This window comes from Notechis scutatus, chromosome 5, assembly GCF_049901735.1.
Source record: "Notechis scutatus isolate UNSWTSFEM ecotype Mainland chromosome 5, rNotScu1.2, whole genome shotgun sequence".
NCBI classification, from domain to species: Eukaryota; Metazoa; Chordata; class Lepidosauria; order Squamata; family Elapidae; genus Notechis; species Notechis scutatus.
In genome coordinates, this window is record NC_142013.1 from 24347059 (window position 1) to 24364112 (window position 17054).

General features: G+C 36.4%; 1 protein-coding gene across 4 annotated transcripts in view; it reads left to right on the forward strand.

The window, feature by feature from the left end:
- The window catches only part of LOC113416901 (protein furry homolog), a 102484-nt gene that overhangs the window by 36981 nt on the left and 48449 nt on the right, over window positions 1-17054 (forward strand). For all 4 annotated transcript variants that reach the window (XM_087966345.1, XM_087966346.1, XM_087966347.1 and 1 more), the window contains exons 26-34: window positions 46-200; window positions 2548-2647; window positions 9326-9497; window positions 10447-10703; window positions 11075-11221; window positions 12341-12509; window positions 13491-13581; window positions 15337-15419; window positions 16785-16935. In XM_087966345.1, coding sequence (XP_087822471.1) covers window positions 46-200; window positions 2548-2647; window positions 9326-9497; window positions 10447-10703; window positions 11075-11221; window positions 12341-12509; window positions 13491-13581; window positions 15337-15419; window positions 16785-16935 — 1325 coding nt within the window. The remainder of the gene's footprint in view (window positions 1-45; window positions 201-2547; window positions 2648-9325; window positions 9498-10446; window positions 10704-11074; window positions 11222-12340; window positions 12510-13490; window positions 13582-15336; window positions 15420-16784; window positions 16936-17054) is intronic.

The following is a 17054-nucleotide window of genomic DNA, read 5'->3' on the forward strand; positions in this document are numbered from 1 at the left end:
ATTATTGTTGTTTTAAACCCCATTACCCATTCTCTGCATTTTCAGGTTCATCAACTTGGCTGTGAAGTTGTTGTCTTGTTACTGGAGTTGAATCCTGACCAAATCAATCTCTTTAACTGGGCTATAGACCGATGTTATACTGGATCCTATCAACTTGCTTCAGGATGCTTCAAAGCCATTGCAACTGTGTGTGGAAACAGGTATCAACAATAAGCAAAGCAGAAAAAGTGGTCCTTGCAAGTGAATGTAAAAATTAAAAATAAATTACCCTAGAACTTTTGAAAAGGATAGACTTATATGTTAAAATTATACATGCATGCCCATTAAACTGCATACATGCATGCCCATTAAAACAGTCCCTTTTAGCCTAAGCAATATACAGAAACAAAGAAATAAAAGTCAAGAGATAATAAAAAGAAAACATAGCTAATACTAATTAGCACTACCAATCACAATATATCTTTCTATCCTGTATTTTCTTGTCCTTGTTTCCCTCATATCCATATATCACCTTTTTTTTCCTCTTAAACTTCCCCCCTCTCTCTTCAAGGAATCATCACATCCATTCAACTATGACTTCTTCAGTCTTCCCTTTCTTCTTGATTCCTTCACTCTTTCTTCAAATGTCCATTTTCCATGTTAATTCTTATTCAATCACTGTGACATACCTCAATATCAGAGGTGGTATTCAGCTGGTTCTAACCAGTTCTGGAGAACTGGTAGTGGAAATTTTGAGTAGTTTGGAGTACTGGCAAATACCACCTCTGACTGGAGATTTTACAATATCCTTCCCCTGCCACACCCACCAAGCCAGGCCCACAGAACCAGTAGTAAAAAAAAATTGAATCCCACCACTGCTCAGTATATTTCTTTCATACTGGTCACACACTTTTATATTCAACTCAAATTCATTCAGCACCATTTATTATTGACTTTATCTCTTGTATTACCACATACAGGTAGTTCTTGGCTTATAACCATTCATTTAGTGACCATTCGAAGTTACAATGGCACTGAAAAAAAGTGTCTTAGACTGTTTTTGACGTAACCGCTGCAGCATCCCATGATCATGTGATCAAAATTTGGATACTTAACATTTAGCATGTATTTATGATGCTGTAGTATCCCGGAATCATGTGATTCTCTTTTGAGTTTCACTCAAAGCACACTCACATTTGCACTCTGTACAAATCAAGAAATCTAACCTGGGGTTACTCAGCAGCAAAATGGGTGGCCAATAAAATTGATAAATAAATAAGATAGATGGATGGATGGGTGGATGGGTGGATGGATGAATACTTTGCAAGTGCACTGCTGTTTGCACAGACCAACTTGGCAAGTAGTATAGTGACACTCAAGAATAGACATATCATTTTAACAAATAAAATAATTTCCAAGAGATCTGGATTTGTTATTTATTTGGTTCCACAATCTGACTCCTTAAAGTTACTAAGTGGAAATGTTAAATGTTTCCAATGGATTATTTTTCTTGTTATATAGTCTTTAAAAATAAACCCCCCAAAATATCACTAATCGCAAGAAGAAACTTAAACTAATTATTATAGCAATGCAGTTTTGAAAGCAAGGCATTTTCCCATATTTATCTTCAGCTCTGTCTGCAGGGTTTTTAGCATTCTTTGGATTTCTGTTTGTTCTGTATCAGCTTGCTTATAGAAAGGGAACACCAGTTGTTGGGTACCTAGTCTGTCACTTATTTATTATAATGAATGACTTGATTGCTTTGCTTTAATGTTGGAGGAAAATAAACTGTTATGTATATTCTTAAGATCCTGACTCAAGCACAGAAGATATGGCATTATAAGTAGTAGTATTAGTAATTTAGATGCAGTATATGCCAAGGTTCCCAAATTCTATGCCATGGTGCCCAGGATGCTCCAGTAAAGTTACAGAGGGGTTGTTAAATATTTTAATTTTTTGTGAAAAACAGTAATATCTGTTGGACAGCACAAAGTACTACCCTAGGGTATCAGGAAAAAAATCACTACAAGCAAAGAGCAGATGAACCAAGAATATTTGGAAACCTCTTATGTGTGCATTCATGCACGCACACACACACACACACACACACACACACACACACACATTTACACATAGTGGTAAATATGTTATTTCCTTATAACTGGGAATTATTTGTTTTATATTGTGGTGGCATAGTGGTTAGAATGCAGTATTACAGGCTAACTCTGCCCAGAAGAGCTTGGAGTTTGATCCTGACAGCTCAAGGTTGATTCAGTCTTCTATCCTTCCAAGGGCAGTAAAATGAGGATCCGGATTGTTGGGGGAAATATATTGACCTTGTAAACCCCTCAGAAGTGGTATATAAATCTTAAGTGCTGTTGCTATACAGTTGTCTGTTGGAAAAAGAAAGAGAATTCATTGTCATTATGCTTGAATATAGTTCATTGTTTTCTATAACTGTTAGCAAACTGAGTTTTCTGCCTTGAGTGTATTGTTTTGTGGAAAACAATTGAGAATCTTCATTTAAACTTTAAAATGTCAAACAATCACTTTTGTTTGCTATTTCAGGAACTACCCTTTTGATATTGTGACTCTTTTAAATCTAGTCTTGTTTAAAGCGTCTGATACCAGCAGAGAGATTTATGAAATTTCCATGCAACTCATGCAGGCATGTATGAAATATTTTTTTAAAAAAATCTTATAAACTATAAGGAAGAGTAATCAATACAGTTTACTTTACGTTCAGCAGGACAGCTCTGAGCTTGAAGTATGTTCAAGATTATGCCATGAGGAAGTTGCGTTAAGGCACATTGATGGCACAATTAGAGATATGTGCGGATGAGGCTTGGACTGACACTTTTCTTGAAAACAGATGTCAGTGTTCCTTGAAACAAGAACTTATTTTTTATCCTGTAATTTGAGAGTTGTGCCATATAGCTTGTTTCTGTATATTACCGTATTTATCGGCGTATAACACGCACAGGCGTATAACACGCATCTTCATTTTAAGAGGGAAATTTCAGGAAAAAATTTAAATTTCTAAATAAAAACTTTGAAGCACCGCCCGGCCTCCGCTTGCCCTCCGCTCGCACCGCCCGGCCTCCGCTCGCACCGCCCGGCCTCCGCTTGCCCTCCGCTCGCACTGCCCGGCCTCCGCCGCACCGCCCGGCCTCCGCTTGCCCTCCGCTCGCACTGCCCGGCCTCCGCTCGCACCGCCCGGCCTCCGCTTGCCCTCCGCTCGCACCGCCCGGCCTCCGCTTGCCCTCTGCTCGCACCGCCCGGCCTCCGCTCGCACCGCCCGGCCTCCGCTTGCCCTCCGCTCGCACCGCCCGGCCTCCGCTTGCCCTCTGCTCGCACCGCCCGGCCTCCGCCGCACCGCCCGGCCTCCGCTTGCCCTCCGCTCGCACCGCCCGGCCTCCGCTGGCTTCTTAACATTATATCGGCGTATAACACGCATACATCATTTGCCCCCTATTTTCAGGGGGAAAAAGTGCGTGTTATACGCCGATAAATACGGTAATCTCTTTAAAATCTCTCCTTTAAACATTTTAAAAGATAATTTGGGGAAATAAAAGCTTGGTATCTTAATATTTATGAGATTTATTTACTAATTACGATATTTAGAGATTGTCAGCTCTAAAATTATTCGAAGAGGCTTACATCAAAAGAATAACAGTAAACAAAATAATACTATGAAACAACAATATATCCTTTAGAAAGAAAATGATTAGGAAAAACTTTCTACTTTTTTCAATTTCTCAGAAAAAAACAAAATTACAATAGAGGGAACAAGGATTTTTTCACCTGCCATTTTCCTGCTTTTTTTTTTTTTTACTTTGATATCTTTATTGTGACTGAGTTTACTATTCTTTTATTTTCCTTATGGGAGAAGAAGGGAAGGAGGACCAAATCAGTGGTAATCCTAATACTTATGAATACTTTTACCTCTGATAGAAGATACAAAAGCATAGGCAGAAACTGCTAATCTGAGTCATCAATTAAAATTTATTTACAATTGTTAGGTATAACATTGATACCAAATATGGTTTGGGTGAATAAATATATAAAACTTAGATATCATGGTTTAAGTGCTTATCACTTTAAGCACAATGCAGCAGGCAATTAGCCGATTAAGGGTGCGGTTAGAAGTTACAATATAAGGAAGCATTAGAAGCTGGAAAGTTTACTGTCTGTAACTGTAACTGAGTGCTGCTGCGACTAACTGTGTCTTGCTGTGACTAACTGTGATTACTGACTGTGAGTGCCTGTGACTGAACTGTTATTGTTTGCTACTGTTTGCTGAATATCCAGCGTTTGTTTCTCTGGAGAGTGAAACCGGAGGAGGAGAAGATATCTTTATCGGCTGATAAAGATATTGCAAGGACTCTTAACTTGGACTATACTAGTGAGTCTTACTGGATGGAAATACTGTGAATGACTTAATGGACTGAATGACAATGCTTAAACTCTAACTGGATTAAAAACTATTTAAACTACAAACAGTGTTTGTGTTCAGTGTGTGTATACTCTGGGGCCCTTCCGCTCTCCTTTGGTTGCCTGGTTTGACTACTGCTGCAATACTCTTCTAGGGGTTAATCCTCAAACCCTAACATTGGTTATGGGCCCAGCAGCATAGTCTAACTAACCAGGATATAGCAGAGAGAGTTGGTGTGAGTTGCACATTACTGTAAAAACAAACTGTTTTAATTAGTTTAAAATAGTCAAAATATCTGAAGAGTAATGGCACAAGTAAATTTGTCACAACTGTCCATGATATCCAGGCTGGATGGAACAAACTATGTTTCATGGTCAATGAAATGTAGTTTACTTCTACGCAGAGAAGGTTTGTGGGACATTATAGCAAACCCACCAGATGTGAGTAGCTGGGATCCTGCTAATGATGATGATAACGAAAAGTTACAAGACTTTAAACTGAAGAATGAGCAGGCTTTATGCATCATAGGACTGACTCTCTGTGATCAGCAGCTTGTCCATATTCGTGGAGAAGAAAATGCTGCAAACTGCTGGGAGAACCTCAGGAAGATTTATGTTCGGGACAGTGTAGGAGCACATATAAATCTTACACGGAAGCTTTTTCAACGCATCTTCAGAGAAATGGAGATATGTTAGTTCATTTAAACTGTATGAAGAGCATTTTTCAAGATTTGCAAGAAAAAGAGCTTATATTTAATGAACTGCAACAAGTCTACATAATATTATCTTCATTAGATCAAAGCTATGATGACTATGTGACTTCGTTAGAGGTATTGCCAAAAGAAAGCCTCTCATTAACCGACATAACAGGCAGGCTACTAGAAGAAGCCAGAAGAAGGCGTGAGCGTGACGAGCTGAGAGAAGATAAGAAAGAAGAGAAATTATCTTCAAAGCCTGAAAGAAACCAGCAAAGCAAAGTAAAGCACCTGGAAGAAGAGAATTTATCTTCAACAGCATACACAATTAAAAAGTGTTTTAATTGTGGAGGCAGAGGACATTTGGCAAGATTCTGCAAAAAGAGAAAAAGCCAGAATGTAAAAAGCCAAAGAAAGCATTTGAACTAGCCACGTTTAGCAACTCTGATGTGAAGAATAATTTATGGGTGGTTGACAGTGGCGCATCCCACTGCATCACAAGAGATAAGACAAAATTTATAAAAATGTCTACAAGCTCTCAACATATATCTCTTGCTAACGGCTGGAAACTGAAAGCTAAAGGTCAAGGTTTTGCACGTTGTCCGTACATAAACCAGGATATAAAAATGTTGTATGTACCGCAACTAAAGTTTAATTTGCTTTCAGTAAGGGTATTAGATAAATTAGGTTATGTAATTACTTTTAAGGATAATAATTGCATAATTGAAAAGATAACAAAAGGGTAACTGCAGCTTTAAATGGAACATTATATGTCTTAGATAATAGTAAGAAAGGGGAGGCTCAAACTGTATTTAATAATATAAAGCCTCATGATGAATGTATCCATTTATTGCATAGGCGTTTGGGGCATGTAAATTTTAAAATGCTAAAACGTACAGTTGAGTTATCTGAAGGAATAAGGTTAAAATCTTGTGATAAATATTTGCGTTGTAATGTTTGCTGTGAAGATAATAGCAAAGTATTGCCTGCAAATAGGCTAAATGGTTTCAAAACAAAAGAACCTTTAGAAGTAGTATTTGCAGACATAATAGGTCCAAAGAAACCCAGTATGGGGGTGCTAGATATATACTGAGCATTATGGACCATTATTCTAGATATGGGTTTTGCTATTTAATGAAAAGCAAAACTGAAACATATCAACATTTTTTCAATTGGCTTAGATTTGCTGAAAGAAAGTCTAAACGACAACTGATAACCCTGGTGACAGATAATGGTACGAATTTATTAATAACAAATTCCAGAACAGACTTAAGGTAGCTGGAATAGAGCATAAGAAGTCTGCTCCATACAGGCCAGAACATAACGCTTTTATTGAAAGAAGAGGCCAAACACTACAGGCAATGGTTAGAACAATGTTAAATGATTCTGGGTTACCTGATTCTTTGTGGGGGAGGCTACAATGTGTGCTAATAACATATTGAACAATGTTGTTAATACAACAACAGGTGAAATTCCATTCACCAGATGGCATGGCAGGAAACCTGATCTAAGTTACCTGCACACATTTGGTGCACCAGCATGGGTGCATATTCCTGCACAACTCAGGAAAAAGGGCAACATAGAGCTAAAAGATTTTTCTTCGTTGGTTATCAGGCAAACCATAGGGCATATAGATTTTGGGAGAAAGGCACATCTAAAGTGTTATGTAGTGCTAGTGCCCAATTTCTAGAACATGAAGGATGGGAGAAATTAGAACAGGATGCCAATAAAGATGTAATTATTGAATCCTATAGAAATCCCATTAGTTATCCCTGTAACTTTAAAAATAAAGTAAAGAGACAAATACAGGATGAAATAGTGCCCATAAAGGAAGAAACAGATTCAATAGCTGAACAGGATGAGGAAGATGAACAGGTAGTAGTTCAACAAAGTCCTCCTGTAAGCCCTGTAATTCCCAGAAGAACTACACGTGTATCTAGACCGCCTGATAGGTACCAGGCTAACACAGTGTGCCAGATTAATCAAGTTCCTAATTCTGTTGAAGAAATTAAAAAGTATCCTAATAAGGAAAAAGAGAAAATGGTATGCAGCAATGAATAAGGAACTGAATTCATTAAGAGATATGAAGGTGTATGAAAATGCCAAATTACCTGTAGGAAAGAAATCCATTGGCTGCAAATGGATATTTAAGGTAAAAACAGATAAGGATGGTAATTTAATCCATAAGGCAAGGTTAGTAGCCCAAGGTTTTAGGCAGAATGCTAATGACTACGATGAGGTGTTTGCACCTAGTCTTAAGGCAGCAACCTTGAGGGCAGCTTTAGTGTGGGCAGCTAGTAAAAACTATATAGTTAACCATTTAGATGTGGAAACTGCTTACTTGCACGCCCCATTAAAACATATTATTTATATGAAAAACCTGTTGGTATTAAAAGTGAAAATAAGGATAATAATGATTGTTGGTTGTTAAAGAAAAGCCTCTATGGTCTTAAACAATCAGGCTATGAATGGAACCAGTATATTGTAAAGGAACTAGACAATATAGGATTTAAAGCTGGTTTAGCCAATCCATGTCTGTTTAAGAGGGAGATAAATGGGAAAGTATCATTATTATTACTATTCACAGATGATATTGCATTGATAACTGAAACTAATGATGAAGCAAATAAAATAATAGCATCATTAGGAAAGAGAATAAAGATCAAGCAATTAGGGAGATAAAGAAGTATCTCGGTTTGAATATAAAGAAAACACGGAAAGGTTTTAAGATATCTCAGGAAGATAAGATAAGCAAATTGCTAAAAGATTACAAGATGGAGCTTTGTAAGCCAGCTAAGACTCCAATGAGTCAGGAGTTTAGCAACACTGATGAACAAAGCCCTGAGTTTGATAAGGTGATTTATCAATCTTTAATTGGTAGTTTGAGTTATATTAGTAATTGGTCTAGACCAGATATATCGTACTGCGTGAATCAGTTGGCTAGATTCAATTCTGCACCATGTGAAAGACACTGGAATGCAGCTAAGAGGATATTAAGATATCTTAAAAAGACAATGAATTATTCATTGTATTTAGAGCCAAAGGGTGATTTAATTTTGAGTGCTTATGCAGATGCTAGCTTTGCATCAGAAAGAGACACTAGAAAGTCGACTTCAGGAACAGCCATAATGCTGGGTAATACATTAATAGGCTGGAAGTCAATAAGACAACAGCATATAAGTTTGTCTACTATGGAGGCAGAATTCTCCTGTTTATCATTGTTATGTACAGAGTTAATAATGTATAAACAAATGTTAATTGATATAGGTATAACAGTAGATTATCCTATAATTATTCATGAAGATAATCAGGCAGCAATTCAAATGGCCACAAATATTGGAGTAAAAACAAGGAGCAAGCATACAGATCTAAGATACCTAAACGTGAGACAATCTGTAAGAAGTAAGATGATTCAGCTAGAGTACTGTATGTCTGAGGACAATTTAGCTGATAATTTTACTAAAGCCCAAGGTGCCAGTAAGCACCAAGAGAGTTGTGAAAATATGGGATAAGATTGTAAAGGTATTATATATTTATTTTACCCAAAAGGGGAGTATGTTAGGTATAACATTGATACCAAATATGGTTTGGGTGAATAAATATATAAAACTTAGATATCATGGTTTAAGTGCTTATCACTTTAAGCACAATGCAGCAGGCAATTAGCCGATTAAGGGTGCGGTTAGAAGTTACAATATAAGGAAGCATTAGAAGCTGGAAAGTTTACTGTCTGTAACTGTAACTGAGTGCTGCTGCGACTAACTGTGTCTTGCTGTGACTAACTGTGATTACTGACTGTGAGTGCCTGTGACTGAACTGTTATTGTTTGCTACTGTTTGCTGAATATCCAGCGTTTGTTTCTCTGGAGAGTGAAACCGGAGGAGGAGAAGATATCTTTATCGGCTGATAAAGATATTGCAAGGACTCTTAACTTGGACTATACTAGTGAGTCTTACTGGATGGAAATACTGTGAATGACTTAATGGACTGAATGACAATGCTTAAACTCTAACTGGATTAAAAACTATTTAAACTACAAACAGTGTTTGTGTTCAGTGTGTGTATACTCTGGGGCCCTTCCGCTCTCCTTTGGTTGCCTGGTTTGACTACTGCTGCAATACTCTTCTAGGGGTTAATCCTCAAACCCTAACAACAATAATACTCCATCATTCATTTAGCATCTATATCATTTCTGTTTCTTTTTAATTTTCCATCAGATTTTGGAAACAAAACTTTTTGTTTATTCCAAGAAAATAGCTGAGCGAAGACCTGGCAGCATTCTTTATGGAACTCATGGTCCTTTACCACCACTTTACAGTGTCTCATTAGCTCATCTGTCCTACGAAATGGCAAGAATGTACCCTGAGCTGACACTTCCGTTGTTTTCAGGTACAAGTTTCTATTTATATCTTTAGCTTTAGTAGTGGAAAGATGATATATTAACCTCTTGTGGCTCTGCGAACACATCATATATACAAGCTCTTCGAACTATAGGACATAATTTTGCATCTTTTTTTGGGGGGGGGGGGGTCCGTTTACTTATGCCAAAAGCAGTAGAACTAAATCAGCATCTAAAGCATGGGTGTCCAACCTTTCGGCTTGTCTGGGCCTCATTGAGAGGAATTGTCTTGGGCCACATATAAAATCTATAATGTAGTTAATGTATATAAATCACATAATGTTACAGGTTTTTGATCTTGTGAGGCTGTATTACTAGCTGTCAAGGGCTGCATGCAGCCCATGGGCCATAGGTTGGACACACCTGATCTAAAGATATGATTCCAGTTTTGTTATACACGCCTGATCTAAAGATATGGTTCCAATTTTGTTATACTACTTGAATAACTAGAAGGATTTTTATTACCTTATTTTATCTCATTGTAGTCACCATACATATTTGAAACTTTGTGTAACTATTTAAAAGTTCAAGTTTTCATCTTAATGCATTTAGATACTACTCTTTCTTTGTGAAAGTTGTTTTTGGAATATAATGTAAGTTTAATAATAGGCTGAATAAGGAAAAGTAAACAAGCAGTAAACTTGATTTAGTTAAGAGACTGGCCCAAACTCTCCCAGTGAGCTTTCCAGTGAGAAAATCCATAATCTGGATCTTCCTGCTCCTAATCCAACATCTAATCACTGTTCCACAAAGACTCTGTTTCTATGTCAGTTGCTGGAAATAAAATATGTGCTACTTCTGTCTTTATGTTGAACTCACCTTCTTGACATTTTATCAGAAGAAATATATTTGACAGAATTTATTGTTGAACTAAATGCTTCATTGTCTTTCCCCTAAAGCTAAGATCCTAGGAGTGTTTTTGTTTTTTTTCAATTTTAGAAGTAAGTCAACGATTTCCAACAACTCATCCAAATGGGCGCCAGATTATGCTCACCTACTTGCTACCCTGGCTTCATAACATTGAACTAGTAGACAGCAGACTTCTTCTCCCAGGTTCAAGTCCTACCACCCCTGAAGATGAAATAAAGGATAAGGATGGAGAAGTAACTGTTTCATGTGGTTTGAAGGGAAATGGTTGGGGCTCACCAGAAGCCACATCATTGGTGCTTAATAATCTGATGTATATGACAGCCAAGGTAAGCAAAGAAATACTGAGCAATATATAAAATATGAAATGTAATGGCATAGTATTAGACCAGGATTGAAAGTTGCATGAATAATTCTTCCTCTTTTTTATCTGCACAGTGCTACATAATGATATATTGGAAAGGTCTGATTATTAAATATCAGTCAATACGTATTTGTCAGTACTTTTCTCCAATTTTATACCAGCAAGAGTTAAATGTAGCTTGACCTTTATTATTCAAATGGATTTTGTGCACAAAAAAGATCTTTTTCCTGTGTCTCTTTAGCTCATTAATTACTTTTCGGTTTGTCTTATATTTCACTTATTTTAGCAACCACCCACTGTATTCTGATCACTTTCATTTTTCCTATTTCTATTTAGTATGGAGATGAAGTTCCTGGACCAGAAATGGAGAATGTCTGGAATGCTTTAGCTAATAATGAAAAATGGAGCAACAACCTGAGAATAACTTTGCAGTTTCTGATAAGCTTATGTGGGGTTAGCAGTGATACAATTCTTTTACCTTATGTAAGTGATTTTTTTTAAAAAAAGAAAAGTTTTACTCTTATGGAACAAAACAATATCTATTCAAAATAATGTATTAGGAATAATTTTATGAATTTGATTGAAGTAAATAAATTTCCCCTACATAGGAGAAAATATACCAAATATTCAGTAGACTTTATAAAATCTTTGTTTTCATGTGAAATGTGGAACCCAAAGCTTAACAAGGAAAGCGCCTCAGAAACTGCACTGTCAACATTTGATCACAAATTACCAATTTTGGATGATACTGGAGTTTAAACAACAACAAAAAACCTGGAAAACCCATTTTAAAAACTTCAATGGTAAACTTCAATGTACTGAACTTATAGATAGCACCTAGTTATATCTGACTGACCTCAAGCTAAGTAGGGTGGAATCTTGTTGGCGTTTGGATTGGAGACCTTTAGGAAACACAGAGTTGTAGGGTCAGCCTGGGAAAGACATACCTAGAAGAGTTTAATGAGAAATCACTTCTATATTATTGCCAAAAATACAATATGGATGTGCCCATAAACTCATCAATAATTAAATTCAAATTGTATTTATGTATTTATTAGATTTATATCCACATAGCTCCCTGTCAAGCTAGAGATAACTATGCCTTTGTTTAATTTTAATGAGCATTTTTTGAGTGCTCTCTGACCACTCCAAAATTAACCAAAAATATATTAATTAAAAGCAATATGTACTTTGAAGTCCTTGCAGATCAACTTCAGAATAAAATTATAACTCTTTGCAGACCACATAAATTATTCCCAATTTCTACCTTATGTAATGAGAACTTGTTCAATGGCACGACAGCATTGTTTTACAATATAGTTGTGATTATTTCTCTATTACAGAATCTTTCTGTAACCAGTTTCTGTATGCTTTCATACTCTGGAACTAATCCTTGATAGCTGTTCATTAGTTTCTGGGCAAAATGTTATTTCCCCATCCAGGTACTTCCCAGCTTATTTTGCCATCTGGCAGCCAGTAATATGAGGAAGATCATTTTATATTATTATTATTATAATTCAAAAATATCTATATGTCCACTGTGCACATTTTTACATTACGTTCTTTCTAGATAAAAGCTGCTAAATACTACTTTTTCTTCAGATCAAAAAAGTTGCCATCTATTTGTGTCGGAACAATACTATTCAAACAATGGAAGAACTTCTATTTGAGCTCCAGCAAACAGATCCTGTGAATCCCATAGTTCAGCATTGTGACAATCCACCATTTTATCGGTTTACTGCCAGCAACAAAGTTTCAGTTGTTGCTTCTGGTAAGAATTAAATCTTTCTACTTTTATTGGAAGAGATATTACACTGGAAGGAATTATAGACCTTTCAGAACAGAGTTGCATGTGTTACATTGACTGTCTCACTTATATCTTGCTTGGTGCTTCTCAGACTGAAATATTTCATCAAGATATAAATATGTAGGTATAGTCCTCACAGTCACAGTAGATTAGAGTACACTTTGAAATCAAGTAACCACGACTAAGTTAAATATTCTTGATCACAGTGGCCCTACTTTAAATAAGTTTGAACCCAACATTTAATATCTGCAGAACAACGATTGTATCTTTAGATTTATTTTTATTTGCTGTTGGATTTATTGTTTCTTAGAATAAATGGCAAGTTTTTATCGACTTAAGACCAGATATAGGCTTTTTTAGGATACTTACATTCATGACCTAGCCCTAGTTCTATTGTAACGACAGACAAATGCTTTTAGCTAAGTTTATTCACACTGTGCTTTGCCATTATGCTAAACCTTTAGGTCCTGTTCCAAGATTCTGGAAAGTTCATGCAGTACTGATGTTTGATCTGGATTGCATAATTAGTGTTGTAGTTCAAATATAAATTCATGTATGTTCAGCCTAAAATTTTTAATCATATGCCTAAAAATGATATAATCCTCATATCATCATCAATCGGAATCTATGATAGGGAAAAATATGGAAGTAACTTAAGGATGGGGATCAAAAGATAATTTCTCTGTTCTGATGTTCTGTTCCAACAGTTCATAATTTGCAAATAGTTGCATATGTGAGAGAGATGGAAAGAAGTAAGCTGCAATATAAATGTTTTTATTTACACAGATATTAATTTATAACATGACTCAGAGAAGACAACAAATATAGTGTGGGTTTGCTGATTGTTGAGTTATGCATTGCATTGGATGTATGTTTATGTATTTATGTGGTTTCAAAATGATTATTTTTAATAATACTGTAATACTTTTGGTTTTACATGTATAGGAACTACATCAAGCAGTAACACTGTTGTAGCTGGCCAAGATAGTTTTCCAGACATTGAAGACAATAGAATTGTAAAAGAGACAGATGAGAGGTTTGTAATAAACATCTCAGACTTTTTCTTCCTTTTTCTGTACTAGAAATGCTTAGTAGTTCTCCAATTTGAGTACCAATAACCACAATCTTATGATCTATGGTTTTGTTTCTGAGATTAACAATTTAAGACTAGAACTTGGAATACACATAAATGATTAAAACTGTGGATGGGTATATTTTCTAATGTTCAGGTTGATTGTCTATATAATGAACACGTATTTGCGCCTACTTTTCATTATGAGGTTTCAGCCAATCTCACGGAATGTCTGCTTAAAGTCTCTCTATCTTTGTCTCAGTACCTAGTCTTCTTCAGATCAACCCATTTGCCTGTCAAGGCTCTTCTCTAATATGAGACTATGCAAATTTCACCATTCTGCAGAGATCCTTCAAGATCTCATTGGAGAGGCCACTAATGAGGCAGTCACCAGTGTTGCTCTAGTTCATGGTGATCAAAACAAAAAGCAAATCATCTGTAGGTAGCATTAACATCCAGTGGTGGGTTTGAGATTGCCGCAAGTAATGTGCAGTCAGCACTAGCATCCCTCAGAGCCTTATTTGTGCTGTTGGATGCTAGCCTTGTGTGAGACGATTTGTTGAGATCTCTAGATAGCAACATTGGATACTGATTGCTCACAATTCACTCAAGTGATTGTGAGCAGGCAACACTAATATCCAGGACCTTTTGACTGCATTACAGAATGCTAGATACTCTTTGAGAGAGTCCATGGCAATTGCTCAGTGTATTACTGGACACTAGTATTGCTCTCAGACAACTGGGAAATTCTCACAACAGCATTTAGTGCTCACAACAGAGACTATAAGAGATCTGCAGGAACGACTAATCTCCCATGTAAGCCTCTTGATTCAGCTGCTAATGCCCACAGACTACTAACTACAATTGTGTCAAGTCATGGCCCTTTATAAATAGCTGTAGCATTCAGTGGGATGTTGAGAGCCTCTTCTATTGAATGTAAAAGACCAATGAAATTAGTTTGAATGGGTGATCCCTTCCACCACCAACAGCTGACTGTGTTGGTCCAAAGAAAAAGGTTAGTTACTGAAAGGAAGCCAGAGAAAATTTTGGATCAGGCTGACCCAGGAAGGAGTGAGTGAGGAGCAAATACAGGTATTTGGTGCAGACAAACATTATGGCAGAAAGAGGGCATGGAAGCTTTCATGGGAGTAAGAGAACAACCTTAGACTTCTGTTGTTATTATTTCAAGGCTACAAATTTCCGTAATAAAGCTACTTCTACTCTCTGGATCTTACAATTCTATAAATTAGGCTTTAATGTTTTTAAAAAAGTTTACCTGTAAATGTGTCAGTTGTATTATATCTAGACATTGCTTACAGAAAGGCTTATATCGTTAATGTCTATTCTCTATTTTTAGAAGTTCTGCTTTCTGCTAATAAACTACCAGTAAGCTTTTTTTCATTTTTGAAATTCAGAAATGTTCAGGCACAGAGTTATATCCTATTGGAAACAATTAAACTTTATAGACTGATTATGGAGGCAGAGCTTTTAGTTAAAAATGCTACCAAATTTTTTGATCTAACTTTTTGTTTGGAAAAAAATCTAAACAAATATGAGCATAGGCCTAATGGATGTTAGAGGTAAAAAAATTGAGAAATGAATTTAAAACAAGAATGGATACATTTTTACCCACCCACCAGGATACAGAATGCTATTATGAATTGAGCATATATTGTGATTTTAATTAGATTTTTTGTGGGGGGGTTTCTCATTTGCAAGGTTTAGTAATGTGATCAGAGCACATAACCGACTAGAATCAAGATATAGCAATAGCTCCGGAGGATCTTACGATGATGATAAAAGTATGTCTTGATATTTGGTTAATATTATTTTTTGTGAATGGTGTTATTTGCTAACGCTAGCCAGACATGATTTGGACAGAGTATTTGACAGAGTATTTCAATTGAAAATATTAAATGTCTGTTACAATCTCATTTAAACCTTTCAGTTGATTGAATTTAAGTGTTTTAACACTCAAATTTTAGTTAAGCATTAATTAGTATGTCTTATCTAAATCTATCTAAATCTAAATACCTGTATAAAAATGCATCAAGTATTCACAGTGTGCATTGACTGGTTTGTAATGGTGGCAATATCAGACTCCCTATCTATTAAACAGAAAGCAATCAGCAGCATATTCCACAGCAAACAGATGGTTCAGCTATCAGAGAAACAAACTTCTCTACTCTCTAGCACCATAACACTTTCCAAGACCTTAGTCTCCTCTTACCTTGAATTCAAGCACACCATGTCAAAGTGGCTGGCCTGCCTCCCCCCCCCCCTCATCTTCCAGGTGTCTTTCTTTTCCTACTACCCCTTGGCCACCGCCAAGTACTGTTGCCAATGACCTTTCCTTTGTCTGTCGTTCCTCATCTCAGAATGCCTCTACCCAAAGTACATGTGTTTTGGGGCTGTGCCTGGACAAAGCACATATTTTAGTCCTGACTGATCAGCCAAAACAGGTTGTTCCATGCTCACTATTATCTTGATTATTTTGAACATTTTGTATTAGCTTAATTTAGTAGTCTAGTAAGAGCAATGTTGTTCATGGCATTAGTGATCCCATTGTGCCAATATCTTTTAACTGCACTGCTTTTATCTAGATATATTTAAAGTGCTGCTTTAAAACCCTAAATGGCTTGCTGACCACCTATCCTGGGCGTCGTCTGAGGCCCTGGGATCACCAGGAAACAGGACCGTTGTCAAAATAGCACCCTAGTATTGGAATATATATATATTGGAATATCTATATGCTGCAGACACCATAAACCAAATAATTCCATCTGGCGGGGTCCAAGAAAAGAACCCCAATGGGGACACATCATTCTGGAGGTGGTTAACAGATTAAGACAAGAACCCCCGCCCCTGTGCATCTTCCTTCCTTCCTCATCTTTGTTAATTTTAATTAATGTTACTATTGCTTATTGTTTTAATATTTTTATTAATTTTTAATTATTGTAAGTTACCTATGGCCAGGCAAAATGGGCAACATATAAGTTGAATGAATAAATTAATTAATATCCAGCCAAAGACATATATTATTTTCTTTTAGCTGTTCTATAAGATTTTATATTTGCACTACATTGTTTCTCTTAATTTACCTGAACACTGCTCCAAAAAGGTTGGCTGTTGGACAATGTAAAAATATAATAAATGTTTCTGCACAGATGATCCTATTTCTCCATATACAAGTTGGCTTCTGAATATTGTGGAAATGAAACAGCCCCAACCTTTGCCAATGCCATTCAATGGAGGGTGCTGGGCACCACTTGTTGACTATCTTCCAGAAACAATTACAACACGGGGACCCCTCCATAGGTAAGCACAATATAAAGAAACCCCAGTTTCCTAACATATTTTGACTGGTTCATATAATTGTTCTAAAATTAGACAATATTTTTAATCTGGGGGCTGCACAAAGATTTTGACCTCTGTTT